The sequence below is a fragment of the Copadichromis virginalis genome, linkage group LG11, assembly GCF_057382275.1.
Source record: "Copadichromis virginalis isolate Kocher_CV1m ecotype Utaka linkage group LG11, C_Virginalis_male_GT1.1, whole genome shotgun sequence".
In the NCBI taxonomy this organism is placed as follows: domain Eukaryota; kingdom Metazoa; phylum Chordata; class Actinopteri; order Cichliformes; family Cichlidae; genus Copadichromis; species Copadichromis virginalis.
In genome coordinates this window covers 20621743-20639067 of record NC_140628.1, presented here as the reverse complement: position 1 = coordinate 20639067, position 17325 = coordinate 20621743, and the positions used below count along the sequence as shown (strand labels likewise).

Genomic DNA, 17325 nt, shown 5'->3' with positions numbered 1-17325 from the left:
GTCAACTAAAATGTGTTAACATGCCCTTTAGTGAGTGCAAATCATGTCTAGGCTGTCTTGTGCTGCATTTATCACATCAACAGTCATGCTGACCTAACAAATATTTGGATGTCCTTGATTATAGCGAAAACACCAAACACTGTATCGAGCTGACAGGCTTTAAGACCTGTGAGAGGACTATAAATGTTCAGGGCTGCGTGTTGACCACCGCGAGAAGACTCTAAGTGATAATGGAAATATCAATAGTCAGTGTGGGAGCTGCGTTCCTGGTTGTACTGCTGTTCATGGTGCTGAATTGGATTTCTGGTCAGAAACACAAAGATGTTCAGGAAAATCATAAGGGAAGTAAGTCAAGTTGAGTATATATTCACGGTCTTTTTATAGTATATGGTTTTGATGGTTGCAATAAATAATGAAATTAAAAATATGGAGACTTACAAAACTGAAACTGGTTGTTATTCTATATCGTTTGCGCCTGTCCATTTTACTTTGTCTTTTCTAATTCTGTGTAGGAGATGATTCTAGATTTCTGGACCAGTTTCTTCCCTGCTCCTCATCTCTTTCCCTCCCGGGCCCTCCCGGCCACTTTCTCATTGGTAATATGATGGAGCTGAAACATGATCATCTACCAATTCACCTCACAAATTTGGCACAGCGCTATGGAAGCATTTATCGCCTTAAATGCGGAACAACAAGTAATGATCCATTAATTGATAACGGTTGACATTTTTAGTAAATTTCAGATTGCATAACACCAAAACACTGCACTTATAATCGTGTTGTTTCAGCTATGGTAGTGCTGAACAGCAGCGAAGTCATAAGAGAAGCACTGGTGAAGAAATGGTGTGACTTTGCCGGGAGACCGATCTCATACACAGGTAAAGAGTTCAGTTCAGTGCACTGGGCTGCGTAGTTGTCATATGATATCATGACCCTGACTCATTTCTTTCAGGTAATATTGTGTCTGGGGGAGGTTGCAACATATCTTTAGGTGACTATACTGAAAAGTGGAAGGCACAACATCGCCTTGTCCATAGTTCTCTGCAGCGTTGCTGCAAAAAGTCTTTGCATGATGTCATTGAGAGACAAGCGCTGCATCTGTTAAAGGTACAGTTAAAAAAAGCTGGAAAACAAGATTTTAGAAGGAAGACTTTGCAAACCAAATGCTCGGGATAAAGCACGGGTTTGTTCACTGTTTAGGTTTTGATGGGCTATAAAGGCTGTGCTGTAGATCTGTCAGAGGATTTTACTGTGGCGGCCAGTAATGTCATCACCACTCTGGCTTTCGGAATAGAAGTGAGTATTCTTCTCCCCCTAGTTCTGTTTGTTTTCATGTCACCGTCTTAGAAAAGGTACATTCATAATGTTCTGTTAATCAGGAAGTGAAACTCTTGAGGATAAGCATGACGACATCTCGTTCCCTCTGTTTTTGGACAGTGTGTCTCATTACTTTGTGTCTTGTAGTATGATAAGAGCTCATCGGAGCTGCAGGAGTTGCACAGATGTCTCAATGAGATTGTTGCTCTGTGGGGCTCCGCTTGGATATCAGCCCTGGACTCTTTCCCACTGCTTAGAGTAAATATCCACCATTTAGACTATTGGTCAAATAAATAAAACCAGTACCATGTTGTGAAAATAATTTCATGTCATTTGTTCTCTCAAAGAAATTACCCAATCCTGTTTTTGCCCATCTTCTGAAAGAGGTGGTCAGGAGAGACGAAATCATAGGAAGACATCTCAACAATTACAAGGTTAGTAATGTAAGATGATAAGAAAATAATGATCTCATGAATTGAAATCATTCAGATCGCAAGACAAAGAAAATACTTGCTGTGATTTTGTGAAACCAAACACAAAATCACACAAGTTATTTAAAAACATCCAAAATAACTCTCTTTTAATCTACTTTTGCTATTTATTTAAGCAGTCACAGGACAAAAAAAATCAGGATGTCATCACAGGATCCCTCCTCCAGGGACTTGACAATCAGAACACAGAAGACAAAGCGGTGAGTACATACAGTGAATACCAGGAGAGATAGTGGACTGCTTTCCTTAATAAATCACCTGAAGTCCCGATAATTTTACAAACTATGATGATAGAGCAAGCTTAGTTCAAGATCACAATTAGAAGTGGAAACATGCAACACTGTAAAAGTATTAAATTACATGTCTTCATGTTCCCAGCTATTAACAGATATTCATGTTCACATGGCAACAGTGGACCTTCTTATCGGGGGAACAGAGACTACTGCGGCCTGGCTAAACTGGATGGTGGCCTTCCTCCTGCACAGACCAGAGGCACTGGGAATTTTTACCAAAAAACAAAAAAAAGTTAAAACAAAATACATGTTTTTGTTTTTTATGCATCCTTTCTAATGTAATCTACAGGTGCAGGAGTTGGTATATGAGGAGCTGTGCACAGTATTGGAGGGCCGATACCCTAAATACAGCGACAGACACAGACTTCCGGTCCTCTGCTCTCTGATCAGTGAGGTGCTCAGGCTCAGGCCAGTCGCCCCTTTGGCAGTACCACACAGAGCCATCAGAGACAGCAGGTCAGCCTGCACATAATAAATAGCAGGAACTACACAACACACAATAAGCACTACTGACTAAGTACCTGTGTGTGTATATGTGTGAGTGTGTGTGTGTGTGTGTAGATGGGGGTGTGTACACACATGTACCATGTTTACATATCTTTGTGGGACCAAAAATTTGAAGTTTTCTTTTGTTGTGCGGACCAACAGCCCTTATGGGGACAAAATCCATGTCCCCACGAGTTTGAAGCCATTTTTGAGGATCAAAATGTGATTTTAGTATCAGGCACTCATTTCGTTTATTTTTGATGGTTAGGGTCTGGGTAAGCGGCTAGGGAAAGCATTATGTCAATTAGATGTCTCCACAAAGATATGAAAACACAATTGTCTTTGTGTGTGCGTGTGTGTTTATGTGTGAGATACATGTGCTAGTACAGCCTGGCTGAGGTCTCCAGATCTCCCACAGTCTCACATTTCTCCAAAGGGAGTGGTTTTAATTAATGAAGTATGCTGGAATGTGATGCTGGAAGTATGAAGTATTGCAACATTTGGCACCGCTCTTCCTCCAAGATCAGACTTATGAAGAGACATCCACTTGAATTACCTTTAGAAAAATGTAATTTATTAAAACAACAAGCACCAGCATTGTTTATTTATGTAATTGTGCAGAAAGAAGATGTGTAGACATTATTTAAATTAACCAAAACCTGAAAAAACAACAACAACAAACAAACAGGCATACACACATACACATTTTCTGCTGTTGCCCTGTTATGTATGTGTGTTGCTTGATACTTGGCATCAAGACAAATACATGGCTCCTCCTCATGTTTAGCATTGCAGGTTATTTCATCCCTAAGAACACAGTCATCATTCCTAATCTTTTTGGAGCACATCATGATCCTGAAGTTTGGCCTGACCCATACAGCTTCAAACCAGGTACTGTCCCAAACGCTGTGTGATTTGTGTTCATTTCACTTGGCTCAGAAGAGTTCAAATAAAGTATTGACACTCTCTCTTTCAGAGCGCTTTCTGAATGAAGGAGGGGGAAGCGGAGGCGGCTCCACCCGTGACCTGATCCCTTTTGGAGGGGGGGCTCGGCTCTGCCTGGGAGAGTCTGTGGCCAAAATGGAGCTTTTTCTGTTCAGTGCCTACTTGCTGAGAGATTTTCAGTTCCTCCTGCCTGAGAGTGAGACCTCACTGCCTGATCTGAGAGGAGTTGCCAGTGTTGTGCTTAAAATCAAGTCCTATGATGTTGTAGCACGTCCAAGACCTGTGACTAATCCCTGAGCTGCAGTGGGTGTATTGCTGACTTGTTGTTTGTGTTGGCCATGCATGTGCAAATTTATGTTTCACATATTTATATTTTCTCTTCTTATTCTTATTTATTCTTACACTTTATTATCAAAGTTATTTGTTCCACCATCACTGAATAAAATGTCCAAACCAAAGTCTTTATTTCTTCAGTGGCGATAACCCTGACAATAGGTGACCACTCTTGCGAAATTAAAACAAACACTGCAGTCAGAAATGTCCCATTAGAGTGCAGTCACAAGCAGCTTTATTAACTATGCAAAAAATATCAGATAATTAAATATATATATATATGTGTTGGTCCGACTAAAACATTCAGCTTGTCAGTTAATCAGCTATAGTGAGTAATCTACCCAGTAGTACATTTACTACCCCGGTTCACTGAGCAAGACAAAGGCCTACTCCACACCTGGTGCACAGCCTTTTGTCACCTAAGCACCTCCCACTAATACGCCCACTATTCTCATTCATCTCGCAGGGACCTGGACATTCCCATACACTACATAACACATAGAAAACTCCACTGACTCTTAAAAATGCCACACAGTGGCATAATGTATGGGATAAGTCCAGTTTCTCCTCAGCACTGGGTTACAGGCGTATCTGCTGTTTGGGTTTTCATCATTAATATCCTACTCATGATGAAAAGGAATGTAAAAGTTATTATTTGAAACAATAATAATGGATTGTATTTATATATATGCTTTTCAGTACCCCTCAAAGCACTTTACAATACCACTATTCTTTCACTCTCACATTCATACACTGGTGGAGGCAAGCTACAGTTGTAGCCACAGCTGCCCTGGGGCAGACTAACAGGGGTGAGGCTGCCATATCGCACCATCGGCCCCCCTGGCCATCACCAGTAGGCTTTAGGTGAAGTGTCTTGCCCAAGGACACAATGACCAAGACTGTCCAAGCCGGGGCTCGAACTGGCAACCTTCCGATTACGAGACAAACACACAACTCTTGAGCTACGATGGCACCTTTATCAAAATAGTAACCCACATGTAAAACACACAGCAGTCACGAGAGTTAAAGTGACTGTAGCAGAGTCAACATAAATAACTCTTACAAGTAAAAATAACTCATCTCTTATGACTCACTCTCATGAGCAAAAAGTGAGGTTCCTGTGTCATTTCGTGCAACTGAATGGGTTTGTGTTGTAACGAGAAAGTTAAAAAATGAGAAGTTAATGAAAAGCTTTCTCTGGCAAGTAATTAAATTACATGTTGCATTACGGCCCTGTCCTTTATTAAGGTCATTAACTGCTCACACCTGCATGGGTTTAGAAAGTTTAATTTACAACATCCAACTTTGATAGCTAGGGAATGGACTGCCAGGGTCTCTCTTCTTGAATGCCACCCAGCACACACTGCACCTGACTATATGTCACCTTCTGGGTTGTGGGCCTACACGAGGGTAGCCCTTTCTTCCTGGGCAGGGTAAACTGTCCCCAGATCTGACCAATCAGACTACTGCATTTGGCAACAAGTGCACTCATAGCTCAAAAACGGTACTGAAACTACAAATACCTCAGACACATAGCTAAACATAGCTCCAGCTCAATCAACTGAACTGAGTTTAAAGAAACCCTCAGTCCTCCTGAAATATGTATGAAAGCCACCACAGACAGAAGGTGCTTCGATGACATCAAAGAAGTGATGCATTGCTGACTGTATGCATGAATTACTGAACGGTTGCATCTTCATGCAACCTCTGTTCTTGATTCAACTGATGAAAATGATTGCTTTCCCCAGCTCTGCAAACACATGCCTGTAAGTATCCTCCTAATCATTCTGATAGTGGAAGGGAGGATTCTATGGGGCGATCGTGGCTCAAGAGTTGGGAGTTCGCCTAGGTAATCGGAAGGTTGCCGGTTCGAGCCCCGGCTCGGACAGTCTCGGTCGTTGTGTCCTTGGGCAAGACACTTCACCCGTTGCCTACTGGTGGTGGTCAGACGGCCCGGTGGCGCCAGTGTCCGGCAACCTCGCCTCTGTCAGTGCGCCCCAGGGTGGCTGTGGCTACAATGTAGCTTGCCATCACCAGTGTGTGAATGTGTGCGTGAATGGGTGGATGGATGACTAGATATGTAAAGCGCTTTGAGGTCCATAGGGACTAGTAAAAGCGCTATATAAATACAGGCCATTTTACATTTACACCAAGAGGAAGCGCAACAAGGATCTGGGGAATAAATCCGATTTATTCTGGATCTGAAGGTTGAATACTTCCACAATGACGACAATGTTTTCCTTCTTGGTCTGCAGCTAATGATCAGCCCAGTACTGAAAGATATTTTTGAAAGATATCAAAAAACAGGATCATGCCGAGTCAAGCTCACATGTCCTATTTCACTAATGTTGGTGCTCTTCTCCTCAGACTCATGTGTACGAGGTCGTTCAGGATGATCGTAATGAGGAACAACAACAACAACAACATTTAAAAAGAGAAGCAGCCACTGCAACAACCAGTTTTTATGATTTATTACAAGCTGTGAACTAGAGTGAAACCACATGCTATTCTTTGTCTTTATCACAAACTTCAAAATCATCAACAGATGTGGTTTACAAAACCTGTTTGAAAACAGACTTTTTTCTATTTCAAGAAACAGAAATGCACAGTAAATCAGCTCCTCCTTTGCCAGACATGCATGCAAGATGTTTTAAAGTAAATTTAAAAAATGTATGATTACATTGTAAGCAATTTTTAAAAACACATTTTATTTCAATAATATGGTTTTTAAATTATTCATTTTAAAATTTTATTTTACACACTCAGTCAAACTACACAAAAAAAGATGAGATAACTGCTGAGGAAAATCTTCTTTAGCTTGAAAGTGGCTAATATTGGACTGCAGTAAAAGAGAGAAATTATTTTTTGCGACAGGCTAAGATTTGAAAATCATAATCAATTGAGAAAACAAGGCATGATACCGCTAACAAGTAACCAAGATTACATCTGGCATTGGGTAGAGACTGCTGACAAGCTGGCTTGGATTATCTGTGAGAAAAGAAAAAGGTTCAAGTCAAGTGTTGAACAGAAAGGCATCAAAGAGGCTAAAAAGCGCAGTAAGAAAAGAGTTGGCACTCACTCCCCAAAGGCGCAACAATTTCATATGTAGACATACAATTACCTGAATAACAAGAAAACACTGAACCATTTAAACAACTCAACACTACATTATGATAGTGTGATAATTTCAATTCAATTTTATTTATATAGCGCCAAAACACAACAACAGTCACCTCAAGGTGCTTTATATTGTACAGTAGATCCTACAATAATAGATACAGAGAAAAACCCAACAATCATATGACCCCCTATGAGCAAGCACTTTGGCGACAGTGGGAAGGAAAAACTCCCTTTTAACAGGAAGAAACCTCCAGCAGAACCAGGCTCAGGGAGGGGGGGACATCTGCTGGGACCAATTGGGGTGAGAGAAGGAAGACAGGATAAGACATGCTCTGGAAGAGAGACAGAGATTAATAACAGATATGATTCAATGCAGAGAGGTCTGCTAACACATAGTGGTCGTGTCCAAATTCATGGGCTGCATCCTCCTGAGGACCCGGCCTTCGCGGTCTACGTGGGCCGGGTCCTCAGAAGGTCGGGTAGGCCGGAAGTAAACGGCTGTGGAAATTGGACGGTCTAGCCTTCTGATTTACGTCACCGCTGTCTCGGTGGAGTTTAATGAACTCAGCCGTCTGCTCCTTCCTATCTAAAATATAACAGGACACTGGCGTAAATTCTCAACCGTCTCACACTTCTGTTTAATCAGTTTTCTGTTTGACGTTTATTCAGCTGTGTGAAAACTAGGACTTTAATCTCAGCCAAACCGATTTACTCAGGAACAAATCAAACAGTGAAAAAAGCCCAACAATAACATTTTTAGGTTGCCTAAGTGACTTATATATCACGTTTAACCTGAGTAGACTGCGGTGATCTGAAAGTGATGTGCCGGGAGTTGTGCCGTTCTCGGCGGCTCCAGTGACCCTCGAGCTCTCGGCTAGCTATCGAGCTGGTGGGTAGCAGACGTCTCCGAAAACGTCGAAGCACTTTTGCAAATATGTGACATCTTGATAAACCGAGCAGATATTTGATGTTTACACAACTACTTTCTCGCCTGAAAATATGTTAAAACTTTATTTTGTGACCCAGAAAGATTAGTATGAGTAATTTTAAAACTTAGTAGCGGAGCATTGGTAAAACTTAGGAGCATTGTTGGAAACTGGAGTTTGGCTGGGCCGCGCTATGAATTCTGGGATAAGGTGGGCCACGAAGGACACACCCGACCCATCCTTCAAATTTGGGGAAAAGGAGGACGCATTTGTCGGCTGCATTTGGAGGAGTCTACGAATTTGGACAGCCTTCGTCGCGTCGCTGTGATGTAATCGGTTTACAAATGCAGCCTCAGGAGGATGCAGCCCATGAATTTGGACACGACCAGTGAGTGAGAAAGGTGACTGGAAAGGAAAAACTCAATGCATCATGGGAATCCCCCGGCAGCCTACGTCTATTGCAGCATAACTAAGGGAGGATTCAGGGTCACCTGATCCAGCCCTAACTATATGCTTTGGCAAAAAGGAAAGTTTTAAGCCTAATCTTAAAAGTAGAGATAGTGTCTGTCTCCCGAATCCAAACTGGAAGCTGGTTCCACAGAAGAGGGGCCTGAAAACTGAAGGCTCTCCCTCCCATTCTACTTTTAAATACTCTAGGAACAACAAGTAGGTCTGCAGAGCGAGAGCGAAGTGCTCTAATAGGGTGATATGGTACTACAAGGTCATTAAGATAAGATGGGGCCTGATTATTTAAGACCTTGTATGTGAGGAGCAGGATTTTGAATTCAATTCTGAATTTAACAGGAAGCCAATGAAGGGAAGCCAAAACAGGAGAAATATGCTCTCTCTTTCTAGTCCCTGTCAGTACTCTTGCTGCAGCATTTTGGATTAGCTGAAGGCTTTTCAGTGAGTTTTTTGGACATCCTGATAATAATGAATTGCAGTCGTCCAGCCTGGAAGTAATAAATGCATGAACTAGTTTTTCAGCGTCACTCTGAGACAGGATATTTCTAACTTTAGAGATGTTGCGCAAATGGAAGAACGCAGTCGTACACATTTGTTTAATATGTGCATTGAAGGACATGTCTTGGTCAAAAGACATGAGACTTTCAACTCTTTCATAAGAATGAAAGTGTTGAAAGTCAGATCAATCCAAAAAGGTGCCTCTAGTGTAACTGTGTGATTCTCCGGGTTTTGCATAAAATGGAACAGCTAGTGAAGAGACAAAGATCAGTCACACACAGGCCTTTTTATTTTTGCTTCCACTTATTTTCATTTCCTTGACGTTACGCAGAAGTCTCGACTTGAAACTATAACCAGTCTTTTGGTTGTTCTGCGATCCATAACTGCCAGTTTTGTTGCATAAGCCACAAAACTGGCCCAATAAATACAATTAATCATTGCACTTGCAGTTAAAGTTGGGAGAGAAAAATAATAACAGAGAGTTCTTACGGAGAAGTTTAAAAAAAAAGCAAAAAAAAGCAAACAACCGACAAATAATCAGTTGCTTATTTTTTGTTTTTGTACAGAAAGAAAATTTGCAAAGATAAGAAAACGTAAGAATATAAACTACACACACACATGAAACCTGGAAAAACAGCATATTTCTATTTAAATGAACATTCATACACAGACAAATGTCTGACGTACACATTTTCTAATGTTGTTAAGTTGCTTATTAACACTGTTTTTAGTTGGCCTCATGACAAATATTTGACTCCTCCTCATGTTTAGCATTGCAGGTTATTTCATCCCTAAGAACACAGTCATCATTCCTAATCTTTTTGGAGCACATCATGATCCTGAAGTTTGGCCTGACCCATACAGCTTCAAACCAGGTACTGTCCCAAACGCTGTGTGATTTGTGTTCATTTCACTTGGCTCAGAAGAGTTCAAATAAAGTATTGACACTCTCTCTTTCAGAGCGCTTTCTGAATGAAGGAGGAGGAAGCGGAGGCGGCTCCACCCGTGACCTGATCCCTTTTGGAGGGGGGGCTCGGCTCTGCCTGGGAGAGTCTGTGGCCAAAATGGAGCTTTTTCTGTTCAGTGCCTACTTGCTGAGAGATTTTCAGTTCCTCCTGCCTGAGAGTGAGACCTCACTGCCTGATCTGAGAGGAGTTGCCAGTGTTGTGCTTAAAATCAAGTCCTATGAAGTTGTAGCACGTCCAAGACCTGTGACTAATCCCTGAGCTGCAGTGGGTGTATTGCTGACTTGTTGTTTGCGTTGGCCATGCATGTGCAAATTTATGTTTCACATATTTATATTTTCTCTTCTTATTCTTATTCATTCTTACACTTTATTATCAAAGTTATTTGTTCCACCATCACTGAATAAAATGTCCAAACCAAAGTCTTTATTTCTTCATTGGCAATGCACAGAATAACTGTAGGGGAGACCGGGGATAGTTGTAACATTTTTGACATTTCTGTCTGTAAATTGAAGCTCTTTTAAGGTAGTGGATTCAAAATGTAATGCAAAGTATTTACATGTCTCTGCTATTAAATAGTGCAGTTATTTTCTCTGCAGCACAATTACCCATTGCATGGTATGGTCTCAAACACGAAGAGTGAAATATTACAATTAACCCCATAGTCTGGGTTAGTTGTAACATATCCTGGGGTGAAATGTAACACAATGAAATAAGGGTACTAACAAAACATTAACATGTAATCTTTGTTTATTCAACACATGAATGCACTTACATCCATTTATGTAGCTATGTGTGTGTGTGACAGAATGCAGAAATCTAGCTTTTGAACATATTCCAACCCCCCAAAAAAGACAAATTATGGAATTTTCTGCAACTGAATATTTCCTTAATTTTGGTTGGTCTTCCTTGAGTTTGGCCTCATTGGCTCAGTGGGCATTATAACCTACAACTCTTGCACCAATTTTGAACACAACAATGAAGCTGAAAAAATGTAGTTGTTCACCAGCATCGCAATTCCATTACTTTTTATCATGGCTTACCTTGGTGTGGTTTGCAAAGTGCTTCAGAAAGATGAGGAAATCTGTTTCTTGCACCCATCCTGACTTATTTCCACTACCAGTACTTCCTACTGGTCCATCTCTGACACAGTGGTCTGCATAATGTATGTGTGGGAACACAAACAGTGGAGGAATTGTGTTGCCAATGGCATTAACCGCATATACAAAAGCGACCAGTGAACCGCTCTCTGCTGATGTCGTTGTCCCAACTTGTTTAATATAAGTTAAAGTAATAGTGTGGTAAGTTGTAACATCTGCATTATTGTTACAACTAACCCAGACTGTTGCTGTTACAACTGACCCAGACTCCTATAGCCATGAACTCGCTAACATTACAGGCAACGGCTAAAACATTAGCACTAAAGACCTACACAGAATATATCCCCATAGACATACAAATAACATAATTTAAGTTTGATGAGTTTAACTGCAAAGCAGATAATGCTATTACAAATTGAAATAAAGTAGAAAAACTTACTTTTTGGCATACAAATTACTTTTTTTCATGTTAAATTGTCTGTGTTTGACAAAATGTGCTGATTTTTCACATGTGATAGCAGAACTGAATTGGGCATGCACAGGATGAGTCACATCATTTGAAACTTAGCCCTGATTGGAGAAATTGGAAGTGTTACAACTGACCCACGTTACAACTATCCCCGGTCTCCCCTACTGTTGGTGCTCATTAATGTTCACCTGTAGTGGAGGGAAATTACAACAATGATCATATAAGTAATTATATTTTTGCAAAATGAAAAACTAAAGTGAGAGGAGTAAAAAGTCGTAAAAATGAATGCTGTTAATGTATCTACGGAGTTGGACACCACAATGTGAAAGAGCCTTCTTTTTTGCAGGTTTCACTGAATCTGACAGCACCACCTGGTGGACAAACCTTAAAAATGCAGTCTCCACAGCACTGGATACAGCAGTATCTGCTGTTTGGGTTGTTACACAATTAATAGCATCCTGGTGATAAAAAGGAATGTAGACGTTATTATTAAAAGTAATTTAATTGACAGGTAAATCACAACAGTCACAACACTTAAAGTGATTGTGACAATTTTGGATAAACATGACGGACTCGATCACTACATAAATGTAAATTTCTCTTATGAGTCATTCTCCTCAGTTAAACATGATCTTCATGTGTCATTTCCTGGAAAAGTGTTTTGCAAGACTTCTGCTATAAGAGCATTTTGCAATAACAGAGAAAATCTGGAAACGGCAAGATGGACTCGCTCTCACTGTTGGTAATCTGTCTTTTTTATCTCACACAGGCAGCAAGTGGACATCATCCAACTGGTAATTAAACAAACATATAACACCTATAAATATATATACACATGATGTAATATATTCACACGCGGTACCTTGTAAAACCCTCTTGGACATGGCTTGATTTCATCCTTTCTGATTGTTTTCTAACCCACGAGGCACCGTTATGAGACAAAACTTGTTGGTGTCACAGAAAAATAATTAGTCAGTGGTTACTGATTTTTTTTTACCTTATATTGTATCATAGCAAAATAACCATAATAAAAATAACTCACAAAATAATTGTGATCTCAGATATTCACTCAGTCCTTTGTGAACTGCTCACATGTACACAAGTGTTACAGTTTTCATTTTATGGCATATATAGATTTTAAGAAATCTTTTTCATTTAAAAAAAATGCATTTTTCTGTAATTTTCTTCAGGGAACCCTTTGCTAATGGTCGCTGTAGAAGGAGATAATGTTACTTTGCCATGTGGTATCCCTTCTATCAAAACCTGTTCTTCTATCAGCTGGGACATGAGTGCAGAATTTAATTTAACTGATGAGATTATAAAGAAAGAAAAACCGACAGCTCCAAGCAGCCACAGGTATCGCCTGCTCAAAGACTGCTCTCTGCAGATTACTCAGCTGGTGCTCAATGACGCACGGCTTTACACGTGTAAGAGTGGAACGCTCAAGTCAAGTGTTTCACTTCGAATTCTTTGCAGTAAGTATTTTTGCTTCACACCTTCTTTTTGTTTTTTTTGTTTTACATACAGAAATAGTAAACAAAAATATCACAATGCTCACTTTTTTTTATCCACCAGTTACTGAAAGGTCACTTCCTGCAAATGACAAAAAGATGGAGCTTCATTGTTACCTCAGTACAGATAAAGGAGCTGACCCCTGTTTCAACCGCAAAGAGCTTCATATCAACTGGAGCTCTGAGGATGATACACCAATAAATGGAAGCAGATTTGTAATTGAACATCCACATAATTGCTTCTCTAAACTGATCATTGATACAAAATCGACAGACCACCACAGAAAATGGAGATGTCATCTAACTCAGAATGACCTTGTTAAAGCCACCATCAGTTATACGACAACAGTAGAAGGTGCTACACAGCCTGTACACAAAATGAAAGATGTTGCTCAGTACGTACAAAGTGTGACCAGTTCTCCCTTTTCCCCAGATGGACTAGAGGAAGTGTTTGCCACAGTGGGTGAGTCAGTACTATTGAATTGTGGCAACACTTCCTCTCCTGATATGAAGTGGACTTTGCGTGAAAAGCAACTGAGAGATGCTAGCTCACCTGATAATGGCCAAATAAAAGCATCACATGTTAATCAAGATTCCTCTCTGGTCATTAGCAGACTGAGCTCACTGCATGCTGGAGACTACCAGTGTTCACACTCCACTGATAAAAAAGATGTGCTCAATAAATTCAGGCTGCATACCCTTGATGGTAAGTATTAAAACTTTGTAGATGCAAGTGTATATATATACACATACAAATATGAGAGAGAAAGAGAGAGAGATGGAGAGATGGAGAGATAGCTATCGATATCTGATGTTTCATCTCTCATGTTCTACATTTTTACAGTAACTGCAATGCCTGCAGGGCTCAGAGGAGAGAATCTCACCTTGACCTGTGCACTTACCTGTGCCACAGAATGTGAAAATGACTTTGAATTAACTTGGTCAGGAAGTGCCCACAAAGGTTGGCAGAGTGAATTAATGAATATCAATAATACTCTGATAAAGAAGTTATTTCTCCCAGAGTCATCAGTGCGATCATACGAAGATATAACATGCTCTGTGCACAGAGAGGGCGCTCGGGTGGCATCAAAAAAGTGGCGTGCCGTTGACCGTAAGCATGAATTACTTTACTGTTGCCTTGTCTGCTGAATGCACCTTCTATTCATGACCAAACTGATCGGAAAATTATTCCTTTCCCCAGCTCTGCAAACACCTGCCTGGGTAGGCCTGCCTCTGGTCATCCTGATAGTGGCGGGTGGGCTCTACATTTACACCAAGAGGAAGCGCAACAAGGATGCAGGTACTGAATGTGCTTCAGAAATTACAACCAAACAACAGCTACAACATGAATTACTCTAAGGCTTTGATGGAGATTGAATATTTCCACAATGACCACAATGTTTTCCTTCTTGGTCTGCAGCTAATGATCAGCCCAGTACTGAAATGGTAAGATATCAAAAAACAGGATCATGCCGAGTCAAGCTCACATGTCCTATTTCACTAATGTTGGTGCTCTTCTCCTCAGACTCATGTGTACGAGGTCGTTCAGGATGATCGTAATGAGGAACAACAACAGCAACTACATTTAAAAAGAGAAGCAGCCACTGCAACAACCAGTTTTTATGATTTATTACAAGCTGTGAACTAGAGTGAAACCACATGCTATTCTTTGTCTTTATCACAAACTTCAAAATCATCAACAGATGTGGTTTACAAAACCTGTTTGAAAACAGACTTTTTTCTATTTCAAGAAACAGAAATGCACAGTAAATCAGCTCCTCCTTTGCCTTGCTACAGACATGCATGCAAGATTTTAAAGAAATAAAGTTACAAAAACATGATTGGTTACATTATAAGCATGCAAACTTATCTACTTTTGAAAATCCAACCCACACTGCAAGGATGAGATAACTGCAAAGGAGAATCTTCTTCCTTACTTGAAAATATTTATTATTGGACTGCAACAAAGGAGAGAAAAATGTTTTGGTTTCTTTGGTTTTCGTTGTTGTTGGGTTGTTTTTTGTTGACATGATAAGATTTGAACAATTTCATAAAGGAGGCAAAACCTCATACAACTTACAGGTAACTAAGCTTTCGTCTGGCATTTGATACAGACTGTTGATTCGCTGGCCTGGAGTATCTGTGAAAAAAGAAAAAGGTTCAAGTCAAGTGTTGAACAGAAAGGCATCACAGTGGCTAAAAAGCGCAGTAAGAAGAGAGTTTGCACTCACTCGTCAAAGGTGCAACAATCTCATATGTAGACATACAATTACCTGAATAACAAGAAAACAGAAATATTTAAACAACTCAACACTACGTAAAGTTAGTGTGACTGCATGACAGTGTGATAAGAATGAAAGAGTTTAAAGTCAGATCAAACCGTTAAAGCGCCTCTGGTGTAACTGTGTGATTCTCTGGGTTTTGCATCTGCGGTACACAACGAGTCCAATCACAGCAGCAATTATGATCATCCCCAAAATGACACAGACCACAACTGCAATTAAAGCATCATTGCTCTCCTCCTTCCTTTGCGACAGAGATATATCATTGGCTTTTGGTGCTAAAGAGAACAAGGCGAAAGTTAAAGCAACAATATAGTGAACATATAATCATAAATATGATTTAATGAATGTGCAAGACAGCAAAGGCAAATAGACCTGGCAGACTCGGAGTTTTTGTTGGAATAACCGGAACCGTTGTGGTCACAAAAGCTTCGTGTGAAAAAACAGGAATCTTACATATTACTTGTGTGTATGTTTGATCATTGCTTTTGACATGTCAAAGAAAAAAATCACTGACCTTGTACTTGTAGATTGGTGTCAAAGCAGCGCTGAGTTTTACCAAGCGTGTAACTGCATGTATACCAGCCACTGTCGCTGGTGTTCACAGACTGGAAAGTCAGAGATGTACCATCAGTTTTGGCTTTGCTGGAGTCGAGTGATTCACGCATGTCTCCTTTCTGGATTGCCCAGGAGATGTTTTGAGGTTCTTGTTGTCCACTTGTCATGTTTACTGGGCAGTTTAACTTGGCAGGCATGCTGGGTGCGGCCTTCACAGGTTCAAGGACTTTGCAGTCTGCAAGATCATAACAAATCATGTGACTCACCAGTGAGATATTTGCTTGCAAAGTAAAGAGAAAGTAGTAAAAAGTTTTACCTTTTATTCTCAAAGATATGTTTTTGGCCGCAACACGGTCCCATCCTTTCCACATTTCACAAGTGTACAGTCCTGCGTCGGATTTTTGAAGTTTTGTCAGAGTTAAGCATTTTTGTCCATTTCCATCAGCTACCCATTTTACACGTTTATACACATCGTTGCTCGGTGTGGGCCATTTAAACATATCCTTCACTTGATTAGGATCTGTAGCAAACTTTGTCACGCTGTATCTGTAGAAGCTGTTTGGATCCGTGTCATTTTGACTGAAACAAGTGAGAGCTACATCTTCTTCTTGAACAGCTAAGATGGGCTCAGTATCTGTTAAGCCAAAAGTTAAATAATGAGTCTAAATGTACTAATACATGCATCGCATTCAAGGAAGCAAGTACCTCATTTTTGCTGGTTAGAAAGTTTACACCAAAATATGCAATATCAGATTAGCAGTATGCATATTTTTAGATTCATGGCATATAATGAAATTGCATTTGTTGTTAAATAATTTTTGGAGCCAAGATGATATACACTGAATAAACCTTTAGTTACTTAATTACAAATGTAGCAAGCATAGTTAAAAAGCGTTTATTTTTATCCAATCAGATCCAGACATTATCTGCAGAACTGCTTACCTCCAAATCCTGATGCGACATTCAACAGAATTAAAGAAAGGTAACCCTGAAGATATAAATGTAACATGTTCTGTGTAATGCAGCTAGTGAAGAGACAAAGATCAGTCACCTCTAGACCTTTTTATTTTCACTTCCTTGAAGTTACATAGAAGTCTCAACTGGAAACTACCATGAGTCTTTTGGATGTTCTTTACCTGATTATGTGATCAACAATACCACAGTGTGGCAAGAACTAGGCATTACATTTGGCCAGTTTTGTGGCCAAGTTGCTTTCTGGGCTCATGTTTAAAGTAAGGAAAAGAAAGTGATAAAGCTGCACTAAAGTTCTCTCCAAACACATTGATCTGACTTATGTGACTGCTTAAACCATTTTACTTCCACCCGTTCCAGTGGAGCTGTTCACTGGTACAGACATTTCACCTTTGAGGTACTTCCAGGTGTAAATGTGCATAACTCTTTCATTTAAATGAATAAAAAGGAACCCACACCCAGAAAAAAAAAACTGTGAATAACAAAATATGATGTAATCCAAAAATGCCTCATGAGCAAAAGTTTCCAGACTAGAGCACTAAAGAAAGATCTTATTGCCACATACGTCTTCTTCCTAAAACATAGAATTTTAAA

General features: G+C 40.1%; 3 protein-coding genes across 6 annotated transcripts; 2 read left to right on the top strand and 1 right to left on the bottom strand.

Annotated features, from left to right (window-relative positions):
- Window positions 1-230: 230 nt before the first annotated feature.
- cyp21a2 (cytochrome P450, family 21, subfamily A, polypeptide 2) lies at window positions 231-3954 on the top strand. Of its 2 annotated transcripts, XM_085472675.1 has the most exons (12): window positions 231-345; window positions 513-695; window positions 789-878; window positions 953-1107; window positions 1201-1296; window positions 1465-1575; window positions 1665-1751; window positions 1925-2008; window positions 2187-2300; window positions 2391-2557; window positions 3375-3478; window positions 3564-3954. In XM_085472675.1, the coding sequence occupies exons 1-12, from the start codon at window positions 231-233 to the stop codon at window positions 3827-3829; spliced, it is 1572 nt and encodes a 523-aa protein (XP_085328801.1). In that variant the 3' UTR covers window positions 3830-3954. The 2 variants fall into 2 exon arrangements, with proteins under 2 accessions (XP_085328801.1, XP_085328802.1); XM_085472676.1 differs by lacking the exon at window positions 231-345 and having other exon boundaries at window positions 587-695; window positions 1928-2008.
- An 8169-nt stretch (window positions 3955-12123) lies between these two features.
- On the top strand, window positions 12124-14847 carry LOC146698459 (obscurin-like). Of its 2 annotated transcripts, XM_085473565.1 has the most exons (8): window positions 12124-12202; window positions 12599-12883; window positions 12984-13274; window positions 13353-13625; window positions 13764-14030; window positions 14121-14219; window positions 14340-14365; window positions 14445-14847. In XM_085473565.1, exons 1-8 carry the CDS (start codon window positions 12130-12132, stop codon window positions 14565-14567), a joined length of 1437 nt encoding a protein of 478 aa, XP_085329691.1. In that variant the 5' UTR covers window positions 12124-12129; the 3' UTR covers window positions 14568-14847. The 2 variants fall into 2 exon arrangements, with proteins under 2 accessions (XP_085329691.1, XP_085329690.1); XM_085473564.1 differs by having other exon boundaries at window positions 12984-13625.
- LOC146698458 (uncharacterized) lies at window positions 14538-16794 on the bottom strand. 2 transcript variants are annotated; one of them, XM_085473567.1, is made up of 8 exons: window positions 16702-16794; window positions 16076-16393; window positions 15719-15994; window positions 15577-15630; window positions 15300-15479; window positions 15151-15192; window positions 15000-15059; window positions 14538-14877 (listed from the first exon to the last, which is right to left on the bottom strand). In XM_085473567.1, the coding sequence occupies exons 1-8, from the start codon at window positions 16766-16768 to the stop codon at window positions 14870-14872; spliced, it is 1005 nt and encodes a 334-aa protein (XP_085329693.1). In that variant the 5' UTR covers window positions 16769-16794; the 3' UTR covers window positions 14538-14869. The 2 variants fall into 2 exon arrangements, with proteins under 2 accessions (XP_085329693.1, XP_085329692.1); XM_085473566.1 differs by lacking the exon at window positions 14538-14877 and having other exon boundaries at window positions 14884-15059.
- Window positions 16795-17325: the final 531 nt, after the last annotated feature.